This window comes from Podarcis cretensis (genome assembly GCF_951804945.1).
Source record: "Podarcis cretensis genome assembly, chromosome: 11".
NCBI lineage: Eukaryota > Metazoa > Chordata > Lepidosauria > Squamata > Lacertidae > Podarcis > Podarcis cretensis.
This window is the reverse complement of record NC_137180.1, coordinates 66,329,641-66,346,382: the sequence shown is the minus strand read 5'-3', so window position 1 is coordinate 66,346,382 and position 16,742 is coordinate 66,329,641. Positions and strand designations below refer to the sequence as shown.

The 16,742-nt window shown below is 53.2% G+C and overlaps 1 protein-coding gene across 7 annotated transcripts; it reads right to left on the bottom strand.

Moving 5' to 3' along the window:
- Window positions 1-1,041: 1,041 nt before the first annotated feature.
- FAM221B (family with sequence similarity 221 member B) lies at window positions 1,042-10,337 on the bottom strand. 7 transcript variants are annotated; one of them, XM_079995000.1, is made up of 7 exons: window positions 10,268-10,337; window positions 7,887-8,398; window positions 6,743-6,886; window positions 4,610-4,720; window positions 3,455-3,658; window positions 2,203-2,322; window positions 1,042-1,302 (listed from the first exon to the last, which is right to left on the bottom strand). In XM_079995000.1, the coding sequence occupies exons 2-7, from the start codon at window positions 8,386-8,388 to the stop codon at window positions 1,103-1,105; spliced, it is 1,281 nt and encodes a 426-aa protein (XP_079851126.1). In that variant the 5' UTR covers window positions 8,389-8,398; window positions 10,268-10,337; the 3' UTR covers window positions 1,042-1,102. The 7 variants fall into 7 exon arrangements, with proteins under 7 accessions (XP_079851126.1, XP_079851125.1, XP_079851128.1 ...); XM_079994999.1 differs by lacking the exon at window positions 10,268-10,337 and adding an exon at window positions 10,087-10,249; XM_079995002.1 differs by lacking the exon at window positions 10,268-10,337 and adding an exon at window positions 10,087-10,249 and having other exon boundaries at window positions 3,455-3,654.
- Between the last annotated feature and the right edge of the window lie 6,405 nt (window positions 10,338-16,742).

Sequence of the window (16,742 nt, the reverse complement as noted above, 5' to 3'; positions counted from 1 at the left end):
GAGACTGGGACCAGGGCCAGAACAAGCCCTTCCTGTAACAACTTCAGCTTTTTTTCTAGAAAAAAAGGCACTGGGCCCACCCATTGGCCTGGAGGGTGGCACCCCCTGGCTCATTCTTTGGGGCCCTGCCCTAGCCCACCTGCCAGCCGGCCCCTCTCAAAGGCTGCCATGGAAGCCCCAGCTGGTAGCTGGTTCAGAAAAAGCTGCCCATTCTCCCTGCAAAGCAGCTACTGCGGGAGCCTCATTGTGTGAAGGAAGTCCTTCACACAGGACATTGTTAATCTGTGGAACTCCCAGCCACAGGAGGCCATGCTGGCCACCAACTTGGAAACGGGAAACTGATGGAGTGGAGGGCTATTGAAGGCTGCTAGTCACAATGGCTGCTGTTGTGTACTGAAGTTCTTACCCTGGGCCAGCAGGGGGATACTCTAGATAGTTTTCACTTAGGTCCACGTATGCAAATAAGGAATTGAAAGTGATGTTCAGTGATTGGATAGTTACAGAAAGTTGTTACTGTTGCTTTGTAGTTGAACTCTATATAAGCAGGCTGGCAGAACCGTTCAGTTCAGTTCTGTTCTGGCCTGTGAATAAACAAGTGCTCTTTGAAGAATTGCTGTGTCGTCTGATATGTTCACCCACAACTTAACAGCTGTGCTCTGCCTCTGCGGCTGGAGGCGTTGCTGCTTCTGAACCCCAGTTACTGAAAGCCACAGGAGAGTTGCAGCTGAGCTCAGGCTGCCTGAGGGTTTCCCCTGGTGGCATCTGGCTGTGAGAACAGGACGCTTGGGCCAAGCTCTTCTCATGTTCCTACGGAAACTCCAGGGCCACAGGCAGTCTGTCCAGACCCCTAGGCTCTTTGGAGTATTTGGCTCTGTGAGAACAGGACTAGATGATCCAGCCAGCTAGCCTGGTGTTCTTGCATGGAGGAGTCCCATCCTGGCCCCTCTCCTGCCCCAGAGCCCCCTCTGGCCCTGGATTCCCCGCAGAGCCCTCCCCCCCCACCCCCCAGGGGCCCAGAAGAGACACCCAGACGCGGCCGGCTAGAGCAGCCTCTCTTTATTGCCTCTCGCTGTGGGGGGGGGGGTCCATCCGCCGGCCACCCTCAGGCCTTCTTGTGGTCCTTCTCCACTATCCTCCGGGGCCCTGAGGGGGGAAGAGGCAGAGCGCGTGAGCCAGAGGGGGCAGGCAGGGCCGAGAAGGCCTGGCCCTGCAGGGCTTGGTAGGCAGAGCTGTCCTCAGAGCGCCCCGTCAGGACGGCATCGCGCAGTTCGGGCATCTCGGCAAAAGGCAGATAGGCTTCTCCTGGGGGAAAGAGAGGCAGGTGTGGGACGGAGCCTAGTAGGGGGGGGGGCAGGAGGAAGGGCCCCAGGAAGCCAGGAGGACACAGCACCCAAAGGCTGGCTCTCCAGGAAGAATCAGGGAGGCTTTGAAACCAGAATATTGAGTGGAAAAACGCCCAGATGGTTGTAGAATCTGAATTTGAACATGAGGGTAACTGCAGGGATGAAAATGAGGATGCTACTTTGTTCAAAGAATTGGGACCCCAAAGGTCATCCAGCCCAGCCCCCTGCAATGCAAGAATCCCAGCTAATACGCAGAGTTCAGAGGCTCCATGGGAAGGCTGGCAGCAGTTTTGTGAAAAGTGAGGGTGACCTCCACAATTTCAGAAGGTAAATTCAGAGCACACAGGTCTGGCTTGGCTTATCGAAGTAACATATCCAAGGAAAGAGAGCGGCAGAGTGTGTTAATCTATACCATAGGTAGGCAAACTAAGTCCCGGGGGCCGGATTCAGCCCCACCGCCTTCTAAATCTGGCTCGCGGACGGTCCAGGAATCAGCGTGCTTTTACATGTGTAGAATGTGTTGTTTCATTTAAAATGCATCTCTGGGTTATTTGTGGGGCATAGGAATTCATTCAAAATATAGTCCAGCCCCCAACAATAATCTGAGGGACAGTGGACCGGCCCCCTGCTGAAAAAGTCTACTGATCTTTGCCTCTGCAACCTCAAGGCCAGGCTACTGCAATGCGCTCTCTGTGGGGCTGCCCTCGGTGCTTCACAAGCTTCCGCTGGAGCAGAGCCCCATGGAATTGGGGTGGAAGGGTGGGAAACTGGCTAGCTTCCGTTGTGGGCACCAGAAGGATAGGCAGGGGGAAATGTGGCCCCCACAGTGCCCCCTCCCTTGCTCCCCTCCTGCCCGTACCGCACGGCCGGCCCCCCTTCCGCCGCGTCTCCTCCGACTCAAAGAAAGTCTCATGCTCCTCCCAGCGCCGGTCACAGGCAGCGCACAAGAAGTTGGAGGTGAAAGCCAGGCAGGAGCAGCCTAGAGGGCGGAAAGAGAGCGGGGCGTCAGTGTTTGGGGGGTGGGGTGCCAGTCTGGGGGGTGGGGGGCATCTTTGCCACAGGGAGAGGGTCCCACACAGCCCTGAATATCACGTTAAGCAGCTTCAAGCAAGGCAGGAACCAACCTTGCAGGGCTGTTTTGAAGAAAGTGGGGGAAGAGGCCCACTTGGGCCACCCATTTCCAGGCAGGGGAGGATCTGGTGGGTCTGTGTACTACAGAGAGGGCTAGCAGGCTGAAATGTGCGAACTGGCCCTCCTCGGGTCCCAAACCCTCCAACATTTCTCTGATGAAAATAGGGACATCCCATTCCATCACAATAATTTTACTCTGTAAACCCCACACATCTTACTGGGTTTCCCAGCCACTCTAGGCAGCTTCCAACATATATAAAAACATTAAGCATTTTTAAAATGCCGTCTGGCCGCTCAGGGTCACATAACTCCATACCCTCCAACATTTCTCCGATCAAAATATGGACATTCTAAGGAAAAGTGGGACATTCTGGGATCAAATCAGAAACCGGGACGGCTTCTCTAAGTCAGGGATGTCCCTAGAAAATAGGGAGACTTGGAGGGTCTGGAGTCCTGTCTGGGTTGGGGGCAGGACACCATGTGAGGGTCGGGCTGCATGCCCCTCTCAACTCTCCTGGGCTCATGGGAAGACCCCAAAGAGGCCCCTTGGGGGGATATTTCAAGGGTTTATAAACTGTGTCCCCCACAGCAGGAACAAGGGCTATTCAGAGTGCAGGGCAACAAGGGATTTCTGTAAAACCAGAGGGCTCACCCACACTAAGCTTTTGCCCCACACTTTCTAGGCACAGGTCTACAATTTGTAGCGCTGTGTCTGAGTGCCCTTTTCTTTTTGCCCCAGTCCTTTCTCCGTGAAAACTGCTCTTTAAATCTGAATGGGAACAAATGGACATTCAGGTTCTGATTCTACTGAAAACCTGTTTCTTCCAGGAGCAGCCAAGAGACCCTCGAGGATATGGGCTTCGGCAAAGAGAAATGTAGAATTGGAAGGGTCCCCAGGGTCATCTTGTCCAACCCACTGCAGAGGGCAGGCCTTCATGCCTGGAACCCTCTCCCCTTCCTTGCACCCCAGGGACACCCACCTCGGGCACCGCAGCCCCGGGCTCCGTTGGGCGTGTGCTCCTCGTGGGTGTGCTTGCAGCGGCATTTGGCCCGCCAGGCCGCTGGGTCAAAGCCGGTTCTCCTCCGCAGCCAGAATTCGCCCACCTCCTCTGGGCGGGAGGGGATGAACATGAAGGCTTGGCATTTGCACCCTTGCAGGGTGCAGGGCACGGTCGCCCGCCTGTCTGGAGAAAGGAGTGGCAGCGAGCTGGTCAGAAAGAGCTGGGGGGACAGAAGGAGCCCAAGGAGGGGCTGGGGAAGTCCTTGGGGGGAACTGAAAGAAAGTCAGCTCAGAGACGAGTTGTGGCAAGAGACAGATGTCCCACCCTGTGGAGCTGAACGTGCCCCGTATCCCCTGTGCCATCACTTTACAAGATTTGCCGCAGCAGAGCCAGCCCTGGGCGTGCCCTAGGTGTGCCAGCTTTTATCTACACTATAGATGAAACATGACACAGTTGTGAGTTTGGGGTTGGGGTCAGTCTGCATGGCATCCCCAGTCCCTTCTCATTCTGGGCATGGGGGTGGGGGGTGGGGTCCGCCCTGGGTGTCACCACTGAGGGGGGTGACAAAATGCCAGGCGGCACTCACCACGGAGCCTGCAGCACGCCCAAGCCACCACTCTGCACTGCCCAAATGGTCCACCCACTGCCTCCCCCCAGCTGTAGGGTGGCTGAGTGGGAGGAGGCAGGCAGATTCCAGAGGGGCTGCAGTGTGCCCCACCCCTATGGGGGGCTCGCCCCACCCCAGGCGCCTGAGCGGCTTCCTCCACCGCTGACTCTGGGGATCCAAGAATTGAAAACTCCTGGAGGATTCCATGATTGAACTAGCCATTGAGTGTTTCTTTGTGAGATGATGACTGCATTCGCCACCTGAGTGCCATGATTAGCACTGGGCACATTGACGGAGGGCACATCAAGCAGGAACTGCCATGAGAGCTAAGTGGAACCTCCATGGACAGAAGCAGGAGACCTGCGCATCAAGGGCTGTGGACAAACCAATAAGGGGGGGAGCTGCCACTTCTGCTGCAGGGTTCAGAATTGCCCTTGGTTCCGATGCCCGCAGTTCCCTCTGTCCTCTCTCACACAGGGCCAACGACTTGCCTGCCAGCTCCTTACCTCCCCCCCCCCATGACTTACCTACATAGACCTGGTGCTGCTTCAGCAGATGCCCACAGAAACACTTGGACTCGTCGCCCACGCGGAAACAGTCCCACAGGTACTCTGGGCAGCGCCAGCCGATATAGAGGCCTGTGGGAGAGGCGGCTTTTCAGGCAGACGGGAGGCAGGGGAGCTGAGCCCACCCACTGCCTGGGCCAAACTGGCACAGGTGAGGAGCTTTCCCCCACACTCCTTCCCTGATATCTGGGCCAGGCCACTCCAGACCACCAGGCGCTGCCTCTACCAGGCTGAGCCGAACCCCTGTGGAAAGGACTGTAGCAGCTGAAGAGTAAACTACAGTTGCTCTCTGAATGTGCTTTAAAGGCATATTGTAAGCGCAGAAAAGAGCCTCTAGGGAGCCCAAATGCCTCCTTGGCATAATCCTGACCCCGTGGGAGAGGGCAAGGGCTGCTGCTGCCACCATTCGGGCTGCCGAACAGCGTCTGGGCTGGGAGACAAAGGGGCATCCCATGCCAAGCTGTGCCCTTCCTTCTACACTCAAACAGACTTTGGGTGTGGGGGTGCCGCTTGCCTGAGGAAGCTTTGAGGGGAAGGTCAGGGCCAGAGCCCAGCTCATGGGGTCTGCGTCTGCCCCCTGCCCCCTCACTGGATTTGGGGTGGGAGGCTGGGGAAAGCCCCTCCCTCTCTGCCCAAGACCCCGGAGAGCCACAGCGGATCCTGCTGTGCCAGGTGGGCCAACAGACGGGACCAGGATCCAGCCGCTTCCCCTGTTCATAAACCCACTGCTGGGAATGGGGATTACCTCCTCGGCCAGTATGGTTTGGGGGTGGCAGAAACACTATGGGGGGCCTGACATCTCCTCATGGGGGCTGCCCCTGCTGGCACAGCACAGTTGGCATCTATGGTCCTCTCGTGTCTTACCTGGGGAGAGAGAAAAGAGGGTTCTTCAGCCCCCAAATGCTGGGCTTCCAGTACATCCAGTGGCAGAAATGGTCCCACCCGAAACCCTCGGAAGCGGAGTTTGGGGAGTCCGTCTGTAGTCCCAACTCATCCTCGAGCAGCAAGAGGGACTCGTAGAGTCAGGACAAAGGGGATCTTGTGGGAATCGCCAGCAGGTGGGCATTTAGCCTCTGCTCAAGGAACTCCCGTGAGGGGAAAGCCCACTGGCTCCACTGGCAAATGGTTGCCTCATTTGCCCTCGCAGGCAGCAAAGAACCAGCCACAGCAGCCCCTTCTGGCTGTGAGATCCCGTCAGGCCTTGGGAGAAGCAGGAGGAGGAGGAGGAGGAGGAGGAGGAGGAGGAAGAAGAAGAAGAAGAAGATGACGATTCCTGTCACCCCCTCTCTTTCTCTTCTCCAGGCTCAGCACACCCAGTTCCTCTGACCTGTCCGCACAGATCTATCTCTCCATTCCGCTGGAGCCCCCCACCTCTGAAGCTGTTCCAGAACCGCCCAGAGGATTTCAGGTGAGGCCTGACTAGCTCAGAATAAAATGGAACTAATTCTCCTCCTGATTTGGAGACTACGGTTGTATTAATGCAGCCTGAAATTGCACTTGCAGCTGTGTCCCACTGCTGCCTCATAAAGGCAAAAGGTAAAGGACTCCTGGATGGTTAAGTCCAGTCAAAGGCATTCATCTAGCTTTTCAGGCCGAGGGAGCCGGCATTTGTCCACAGACAGCTTTCTGGGTCGTGTGGCCAGCGGGAATAAACTGCTTCTGACATCATGATGGAAGCCAGAGTGCATGGAAATGCTGTCTACCTTCCCGCCACAGCGGTACCTACGGTATTTATCTACTTGCACTGGTGTGCTTTTGAACTGCTAGGTTGGCAGAAGCTGATACAGAGCGACGGGAGCTCACCCAGTTGTGGGGATTCGAACCGCCGACCTTCTGATCGGCAAGCCCAAGAGGCTCAGTGGTTTAGACCCCAGTGCCACCCGTGTCCCAACCTGCTCCCTCATGTTCAGTTTGCAATTGGCATTGATGCCAAGATGCTTTCCACATGTGCTGCTGCCAAGGCAGGTGGGTCCCCTCCTGCACACGTGCCTTGGGTTTTGTTTGCCTAAAAGCGGAACTTTGCACATGTGCCTGTGCATACTCACGCACACGTTACAGGTTGGAGCATCTGCCTGGCCTGCAGGCTCCGCCCACCTGTCTCGATGGACTTCAGGGCTGCCTCCTTCTCCAGGTGGAAGAGCTCCTTGACGTTCTTGCCAAAGTTCTCCCGGTGCATCGCTTTGGCCACCGATATCAGCTCTGCCTTCTCAGCTGTCACCACAGGCCTCACTGTGTAGTCTGGCAAGAGAGATGGGATCCGGCCCAGCAGGATTAGGAGAGGAACGGCTTCCGAGGGACTGGTTGCTATTTACTCATAAACTCGTAAGCCCAGCCCAACAAGAGTTGGTGCTTCGTGATCTGCTCAGTTCACTTCAGAAAGGCTAAATAGGAATGATTTAAATCAGTGCTTCCCAAACTTTTTTGGGGCCCCGCTGCTTTGGTTCCACAAACTCACCCCCTGGGCCCCCGCTCTTCAAAAAGCATTATTTGGAACAGCAGTTTGCCTGACTCACTAAGGAAGATGGTAAAGGTAAAGGTAAAGGGACCCTGGTCCAGTGGTGGCCGACTCTGGGGCTGTGGCGCTCATCTCACTTTACTGGCCGAGGGAGCCAGTGTCCAGCTTCCGGGTCATGTGGCCAGCATGACTAAGCCGCTTCTGGCGAACCAAAGCAGTGCACGGAAACACCGTTTACTTTCCTGCTGGAGTGGTACCTATTTATCTACTTGCACTTTGACGTGCTTTCGAACTGCTAGGTGGGCAGGAGCTGGAACCGAGCAATGGGAGCTCACCCCGTCGTGGGGATTTGAACCGCCGACCTTCTAATCGGCAAGTCCTAGGCTCTGCGGTTTAACCCACAGCGCCACCCGCGTCCCTTAAGGAAGATGGTAACACAGTAGAATTCTGGCAGTAAGAGCTGTTCAACAGTGGATCGGTCTCCCTCAGGAGTGGCGGACTCCCTTTCCTTGGAGGTTTTTAAGCGCTAAGAAGAGACGGGGTGACTACCTGTCATGTATGATCCAGCTGAGATTCCTTCATTGCAGGGGCTTGGACTAGATGCCCTCTGGGGATCCCTTCCAATTCTCCAGTTCTATGATGCTGTGACTCCCTGTCCTGCAGAGCTTCCAGGTGCTACATGTTGCTCCTCTAGAACCCTCACCCCCTCCTCCCGGGCACAGCCAACCCAAAGTCCTCCCCAAGAAGCCCCCTGCCCTGTGGGTCAGATCCCGCATCACCTACTCAGAGCTCCCTTCTTGACCATTGCGCCCTTCTTCTTGGCCTTCTTCTCCAGGCTCCTCTGGGGAAGGATGCTGCTGAGCTCCGCCGTGGTCTCCTCAGTGTCCTCCACCTCCTCCAGGGGTTGCAGGTGGTTGTCCTTCTGCCTCCTCCAGGAAACGGGCGACGAGGAAGGTGAGGAGGCCAAGGAAGAAGAAGGCTCAGAGCTCTCCAGAGGTTGGGAAGAAGACCCGTCGTTGCTGGGGCTCTGCTCCTGCGGGACCAGCGACTCGGAGGTCTCCCACTCCGAAGGCGGGAGCGATGTCTCCTTGCCACCATCTTCCCCTTCCAGGGATGTGGACACGGGCAAGATGGTTTCCTCGTCTTCGTCATCTAAGGAAGTGGAAGCAGGCAGGATGATCTCCTCTTCCACCTCCAGGGCGGTGGAGGAGGTCCTTTGACCCCCCTGCTCTTGCTCTTCCTCTGAGGGCCCCATGGGCACGTCTTCAATGGGCTCCTCTTCCATGTTGGCTGTTCTGGGAGGCAAACAGGGCCCGTGAGAGCAGTGCAGGGGCTGGGCTGACCTGGATTCCCAGGGTGCAGCTGGGGAAGGGAAGGGAAGGGGGGTGGCATTGTGCGTCACTAGGCAACAGTGCTGGAGACCAAACAGGACGGAAGGAGCAGCTGGAGACTGGCCAAAAAAGGCAGGGAGAAGATGTTGCCAGGGCAGAGGCGGACACAGTCTGGATGTGTGAGCCCAGGGAGGGGAGGCCTTGCCTGGAGCCCACCCCTTGGCCACTTAGCTGGGCCTCCTTGGCTCTGACTGGAAGCAGCCCTCCTCACTCTCAAATGGCAACAGGAGGGTCAGTGGTCTTTCCCAGCCTCAGTACGGAAGGCCATTTTAACTGGAGGTGCTGAGGTCCCACCCTGGGACCTTCTGCCATACACAGCAGGATCAGGCCAGTAGCCCCTTCCAGTCCAGCACCTTGTTCTTTCAGTGGCTGCCCAATGGGAAGCTTGCAAGCAGCGCTCTCCTCCTGAGGTTTCCAGGAGAACTGCTGTCTCCAACTGCATGGAGCAGTGGTCTTCAACCAGCGTGCCGTGGCACCCTGAGGTGCCCTGAATGGTGGTCAGGGGTGCCATGGGCAACACTGGCCTCTGGACTCCTTCCCTCCCTCCTCTGATGCCCTCTTGCATCTCTGCCTCCCCAAGGCTTGCACAGCTGTTTATTGCAGCAGCCCTGGCTCTAAGCCCCACAGGCGAATGGTGGCTCTGGGAGGCCCCTCTCTTTGGGGCAGGAGGGCAGCTCAGAGACATGGGGCGGCAGCAGCGGCTGCCCAGAGGACTCCAAGGAGAGGGGAGAGGAGAGGAGGCTGAGGGAACACTCCACAAGGGAGGGTGTTTGGAAAAGGGGTGAGGGGCTGCCAGCTCTGCAGGCAAGGGGGGACCTAACTGGGCTCCTGAGCCCCACAGGGGAGCCGCAGGGGAAAATGTAGTTGGTCAAGTGAGCCGTGGACTCAGAAAGGTTGAAAGCCTCTGGAGTAGAGCATTGCCCTCCTGGCTAGTAGCCATTGATACCCCCCCATCCTCTGTGGTTTTGCCTAATCCTCTTTCAAAGACATTCAAGTTCATGGTCACCACTGCCTCCTCATGGCGGGAGTTCCATAGTTTAACATAGGATGCGCTCTGCCACTGAACTCTTCTTATTTCATTTATTTCATTTATTTCTTTTACACCCCACCTTTTCTCCAAGGAGTCAAGGTGGTGGACCTGGTTCTCCTCCTTTCTCTCTTATCCACAGCAACCCTGCGAGGTAGGACAGGCTGAGACAGAGTGCCTGGCCCAAGGTTACCCAGGGATCTACAAGGCTGAGTGAGGATTTGAATCTTGCTCTCCCAGGTCCTGGTCAAACACTAACCACTACACCATGCTGCCTATTGTGATTATGAATATGATTTACCCACAATTCACCCTAAGGCCCCAAGACACAATATTAAAATGCCCTAAATTTGTGGAAATGAGCTGGGTCCTAAAAATACATAAGTGGAAGAGGGCAGGGTAAGGAGGTGCATCTTATAATGAAGGCGCCAAACACACCTCTCTGGGGAGGGAGTGCCACAGATTAGGAGCCACCACAGAGAAGGCCACTCCTGGGCCACACCCACCCAGAGCCTCTGAAGGGCCCTCTCTGCCCTACGGAGGGTCTGTAGTGAAGGAAGCCGACCTCATGGGGACTGGGTCATGCTAAGCCCTGCTAAACAGAAAGGGTCACCCCAAAGATGATCCCGTGCCAGGGGGGGTGGGCACAGGGTGCGTCAAGACAGGCTGGTCATTCCGTAGTGGGGGAGCTGGGTTGGTGGGGAGCAGGACTGCCGCTTGGTGGCCGGGCTTTGCAGCTCTCCTACCTCGGCTGGGCTTCTCACAGGGCAGGCCAGACCAGGCCAGCTGTAGCCAGGGAACCCTCATCCCATTGGCCGCAGGGTGGGAGGGAGGGAGGGAGCATTGCCATGGTGACAGAAGCCTTGTTTATTGCCACAGCAGCCAGCCGGGTTCCAAGGGTGCCTGCACCAGAGCAAGGGGGGTGCTGGGAGTGCCCCTCTCTCGGTGGGTGCTGATGCTCTGCTGGGTGCAGGACCACCCACGCCGCCTCTTCCTTGCTGGGACACGTGCAGGATCTGGGCTTCCTCACCATCTCGACCATCAAGGGGTTGTGCATGAACTCCCTGCATCTGAGCATCTGGGCATGAGAGCCCTCAGATGACTCGGGTGTCTGCCCAGGAAGGTCTGCCGTCGGAGAAGGGAAACGCACTCTGCTATTTGAAGAAACTTGCTAGCGCAAATTAGGAAAGACATCAGTAATCAATATATCCTCTCCTGCCACCCTCAACATTCCCACAAAGGGTTACGGCCCCAGCGTAGCATATTTTTGAAGGATTGCAAAGGATTGAGATCCTAAGCTGAGGAGTATTTTTCTGAGTGTACTTCCTGGTAAGCGCATGGATGTAAACCTGTTTGTAACTTCAAGCCTTAAGCCTGCCTTCAGGGATCACACTCTGCTCTGCCTGGTCGTAAGTAAAACTAGTTTTTGTTACTTATGAATAAGACAGTGGTGTCTGTTCTTTTAGGAGGGATTCAAAGGGCCCTAGCACAAGTTAGGAAGGATAATCAATATATCCTATCCTGCCACCCTCAACATTCCCACATTCAGATCCTTAGGCTTTTTTTTGGTTGTAGAAAGGTGGCATAAAGCAGGAGGGCGCAGCACAGACTCAGGAACAGAATGGAGAAGACAGAAGCACATCAGCAGCCACCACCAGCCGTCTTAAAGCACAGCTTATTGCAGATTTATAGATCAGTTTCTTTGCAGAGTGCCCCAGGGTGCTAGAAGATTTCCTATTCAACACACTTCTAGATGTGGGGATAAAATCATATCACAAATGGGCTACACCATCTGATTTTCCTGGTGCACATTTGGCACTTTTAAAATTGAAATTTAATTTATGCCTGCATTGCAGGGGTTGGACTAGATGACCCTCAGGGTCCCTTCCAACTCTACAATTCTACGGTTCTAATATTTAAATTATTAAAGTAGGAACACACCTTTCCACAATGTACAAGAATGAAGAAATAAAGATGGTACAGTGGGATAAAAATGAAATTAAACATGCACATTGAAATGCAAATTTGAATTGTTTCAATCCCCATCCCTGGGAAAAAGCATTAGTAGTAGTAGTAGTAGTATTGGTGTTGCAGAATAGTAACCTTTTTAAAAAGATTTGTTTCATCTATAAATATCAGGCTCTTGTGCCATTTTCACTTAAAGCTGAAACGTCACACATAATTCCAAATACTCATCTTTTTCACAGGGGTCTTTTGAACATTGTCATCATCATTTGTACAGTGGTACCTTGGGTTAGAGACGCTTCAGGTTACAGATGCTTCAGGTTGCAGACTCCGCTAATTCAGATATAGTACCTTGGGTTAAGAACTTTGCTTCAGGATGAGAACAGAAATCTTGCGGCAGCAGCAGGAGGCCCCATTAGCTAAAGTGGTGCTTCAGGTTAAGAACAGTTTCAGGTTAAGAACGGACCTCCGGAACAAATTCAGTACTTAACCCGAAGTACCACTGTATATAGAATAAATGTTTGCCAAATAGTCGGAAGTGAATATTCTTTGTTCACCCTCTAGTGCAGCTTAGTTTTTGAGTTCATCTTTCAGCTATGCACCAGATTTGTTGTTGTTGTTGTTTAGTCGTGTCCGACTCTTCATGACCCCATGCACCAGAGCACGCCCAGGCACTCTTGTCTTCCACTGCCTCCTGCAGTTTGGTCAGACTCATGTTTGTAGCTTCGAGAACTTTGTCAAACCATCCCATCCTCTGTCGTCCCCTTCTCCTTGTGCCCTCCATCTTTCCCAACATCAGGGTCTTTTCCAGGGAGTCTTCTCTTCTCCTGAGGTGGCCAAAGTACTGGAGCCTCAGCTTCAGGATCTGTCCTTCCAGTGAGCACTCAGGGCTGATTTCCTTCAGAATGGATGCGTTTGATCTTCTTGCAGTCCATGGGACTCTCAAGAGTCTCCTCCAGCACCGTAATTCAAAAGCATCCATTCTTTGGCGATCAGCCTTCTTGATAGGCACCAGATTTGACTGTACCATAAATCCATCTTTACTTTTAGCAAGGTTTTGGCAGTGCAGAGGGCCCTGGACTTGCATGATCAAAGCAAAATTAAAAACAGGGCAATGTAAAAATGCCCCCCGGGTGCTCTGAGGAAAAGTGTGATGAATTATGGGACTGGCAGCCATCCACCCTTGTAAGGTGAGGGGCCTGCAGCGTTCTTCTCTGTGGTTTAGATGACATCACGTTACAGTTCCTCTGGGGGCTGGAGATGCCAGGGCCAGATTGGCAGGACCTGCTCCAAGGCCTCCCCCCCCCCCCCGTCAGCCTCAAGTGAGTCAGTCATGCCCAAGTCCCAGCCCCCCCCCATGCGTCTTCTTGCTCTGAAGATGCAGGCACCGTCCTGCATGTCAGCCCAGCGTCCGCAGCACCAGGAGTGGTTACTCTCAGGCTCAAACTGCATATGCTGATGACACAAGATTGTTCAGGGTTGCTCCAAGAAAAAGAGGTTGCGAAGAGCTCCGAAAGGACCTCTGCAAACTGAGTGAATGGGAAAGGGCAAATGCAGTTCTATGTACAGTCAAACCTTGGTTCCCAAACAGCTTAGTCGCCGAACAAATCGGCTCTCCAACGCCACAAACTCGGAAGTAAATGTTCCAGTTTGCGGACATTTTTGGAAGTTGAATGTCTGACGTAGCTTCTGCTTGAGTACAGGAAGCTCCTGCAGCCAATCCGAAGCCGCGCCTTGGTTTTTGAACGGTTTCAGAAGTCGAACAGACTCCTGGAACGGATTAAGTTTGAGAACCAAGGTACCACTGTAGTATGCATGCTGCATATTACATAGTGATGCATGCTGGAGAGAAAACCTTAATTTCATGTCTACCCTCCTGGGCTCTGAACTGCAAGTGATGGACCAGGAGGGAGAACTTGGCATCCTAGTAGAGTTGATGAAGATGTCAATCCAGTGGCATTAGCCATGAAAAAGGCAAATTCCATGGAAGGGAGTATTAGGGAAGGAACTGAAAATAAAACAGCCAATATCATAATGCCATTATACAAATTTACGGTGCAGCCGCGTTTGCAGTACTGTGTACAGTTCTGGTTGCCTCAACTCAAAAAGGATGTTGTAGAGTTGGAAAGGGTTCAGAAAAGGGCAACCGAAATATTCCAGAGGATGGCAAGACTCCCCTATGGAGAAAAGTTGAAACATTTGGGACTTTTTAGTTTAGATAAAAGGTGAGTAACAGGGGTGATATGATAGGAGTTTATAAAATTATTCACAGCATCAAGCCTCTGTCTATAATCTGAGAATTCTTGGAGGACAGGTGATGTCCCTTGCAGACGGGAGCTGGGCAAATGTTGTCCCCATCTTCAAAAAAGGGGAAGATAAAGACCCAGGTAACTGCAGACTGGTTCGCTGGATGCTGATGTCAGGAAAGAGTGGGAATTTGCAGTCAAAATAACAAATGCATGTTTGCTAAATAAGGCTATGAAGGAGTTAAGACTCACAGAATTCCTGATTACTAGAGTAGGCACTGTGTGACTCCCCTTCCCTTGGGCTTCATGGCAGATGGGAGGGGGAGGGTGTAATCCTTTCTACTTTCTCCTGCCTCACAACTCATTCCCTTGGCCAAAATACTTCTGAGACAGATGGATGTCTGTCTGGTCTTGGCTCCAGCAGAGGCTCCATTCTTGAACTAAACTATGCATTTTGTAATCTATAAGTAGAATTTGCCTGCCTTGCTTCTGTTACTGACTGCTGGAATTGAGTGCAATACTTTATGTGAATAAATACTATTTTAATGCTTAATTTACTGTCTGTTGTGTAATTCTTTTATTAAGAAGGAACATGGAAAAATAAAGCCTGTTGCCACAGCCTGAATAAATAAAAATAAGGTTACACAGCCTACTCCCAAATATTCCACTTTAATGCTGCAAGGGATGGTGTTTTGTCCTCTGCTTTAGAAGTGTATGACTTCTAAATGCAAAACTGATTACTTTAAACTTTCTGCTCACAAACGTGAGTAATATGGAGGATCAATTGTAAAATATATCCTTTATTGCCTATAAAATCCATTCAATCTTAGAACGGATCATTCAACCGTCAGCCTGTGAGCACTTGGAGAAGGATGGTGTGATTACTATGAGTTTCTCAAAAACAAGTCATGTCAAAAGATGGAAAGAGGATAAATATACCAGTTGTGGGGAGGGAGGTGGGTCGCGACTCGGCAGAGTCAAAGGGAATGTATGGTGCTATTACAATTTGTTGGAAAAGAATATATAAGGAAAACAATAAAAATTCACTTGGAAAAGAAAAACAACAACAAAAGATAGTTACAAGTTCGGTGAATCAGGGGAATGCTGTGCATGTAGTGTATCTTAGGCTTTTGATATTCTTGCATAGAAGCCAGTAAAATGTGGGTTGAACGAGCTGTTAGGTCGATTTGAGGCTGGTTGACTGACTGAAACCAATGGTTCCTCGTCACCCTGGGGGAAAGTGACAAGGGGGGGGGGGGTGCCACAGGGTTGTGGCCTGGGCCTGTTGTTGTTCAACGTCTTTATAAACGACTTGGATGAAGGAATTGAGGGGATGCTCATCCAATTTACAGATGACGCCAAACTGGGAGGACAACTTAAGAGGTTGTGGACTCTCTTTCATTGGTGCGTTTTAAGCAGCGGCTGGATGGACATCTGTCAGGGATGCTTTAGTTGAGATTCCTGTGTTGCAGGGGGTGGACTAGATGAACCTTGGGGTCCCTTCCAACTCTGCAATTCTGTGGTTCTATGGAGAAAAATGGACCGAGAAAAGTGTTTCTTCCTCTTTCATAACACTAGAACTCAATGCAGCTCAATGTTGGAAGATTCAGGAGAAATACAGTGGTACCTCGGGTTACAGATGCTTCAGGTTACAGACGCTTCAGGTTACAGACGCTTCAGGTTACAGACTCCGCTAACCCAAAAATATTACCTCGGGTTAAGAACTTTGCTTCAGGATGAGAACAGAAATCACGCAGCGGCAGGCCCCATTAGCTGAAGTGGTGCTTCAGGTTAAGAACAGTTTCATGTTAAGAACGAAAAAAGTTCTTAACCCGAGGTATCACTGTAAAAGAAAGTACTTTTTCATGCAGCACATAGTTAAATGTGGAACTCCCTCCCACAGAAAGCAATGCTAGCTAACAACCTAAACAGCTTTCAAAGAGGATTAGATAAATTCATGGAGAAGAGGACTATTTCCACAAGGGCTCTGTTCTGCCTCAGCAGTTGGAGACAGCAATGCCTCTGAATGCCCCTGGCTGGACACCAGAGGAGGGCAGAGGGCCCTTGTGCTCGGATCCTGCTTCTGGATCCCGCAGGCATCTGGCTGGTCAATGGGAGAACAGGAGGCTGGACTAGATGGTCTGTGGATTCTGCAGGCACTTGTTTTGCTTTCCTTCCAAACACAGCGACTATCACAGCTCAGCAAGAGACCTTCAAGAAGACCCTTTTCGGCTACTTGAGCAGGATGGTACCCAAGCCAAAGGATACTTCACAAGTTACTTTTGTTCGCGTGCGTGTTTCTTTCGGGAGCGTGGGGGGGGGGCGCGCAGGAAGAAACCATGCAGGGAGGAACTCCGCGCGCCTGCCGTGGCCGGTCGCGTGCTCGACACCAGCCCTGCCTCTGCCTCTCGGCCACAAGGACTGGGCTGACTCGGGACTCCGCTCCTCCCTGCCAGGTCTCTGCAGCTGCCGGTGTCTCAGCCGGCCAAGTGAGGCAATGCTCCCTCGGGGGTCACACCCAGACGGGGCTGTGCAGCTGCTTAAGTCATCCCCGCGAGTCTGGGAATTCAGGTGTCTCATGCTGAGCTGGAAGCAGGGAAGCGAAAGCGTGGAATCGACGTGCGTGGAGGGGGTGTCTGTGCGTCAAGCTCCACAGATTCCCCTGCAATGGTCTCGCGTGGGGGGCGGGGAGGAATCAGTCAACTTGTTTTGCGGGGGCCGGGCCAACCCATTCACCCCCTCCTTCAACGTTCATCCTCTGCTTGGGCAGGACACTCTGGTTTTGGGGTAGCGACCCAGTCCACGGAGGGTATGCCCTCCTGCTCCTTCTGTGGAGCTGGAAGATGGTGGGGAAGCCCAGACTCCCCGGTGGGCCCAGCAGACTCTGGGGGCAGGGGCAAGGAGGGCTTGGCGGCTCACCCCCAGGGCCCTCTCAGAGTCTCTCCCTTGCTCCCCCCCCGAACTTCCCCCAGCCGGGCAGCTCCGCCAGGCGCCCTCCTCCTCCTCCTCC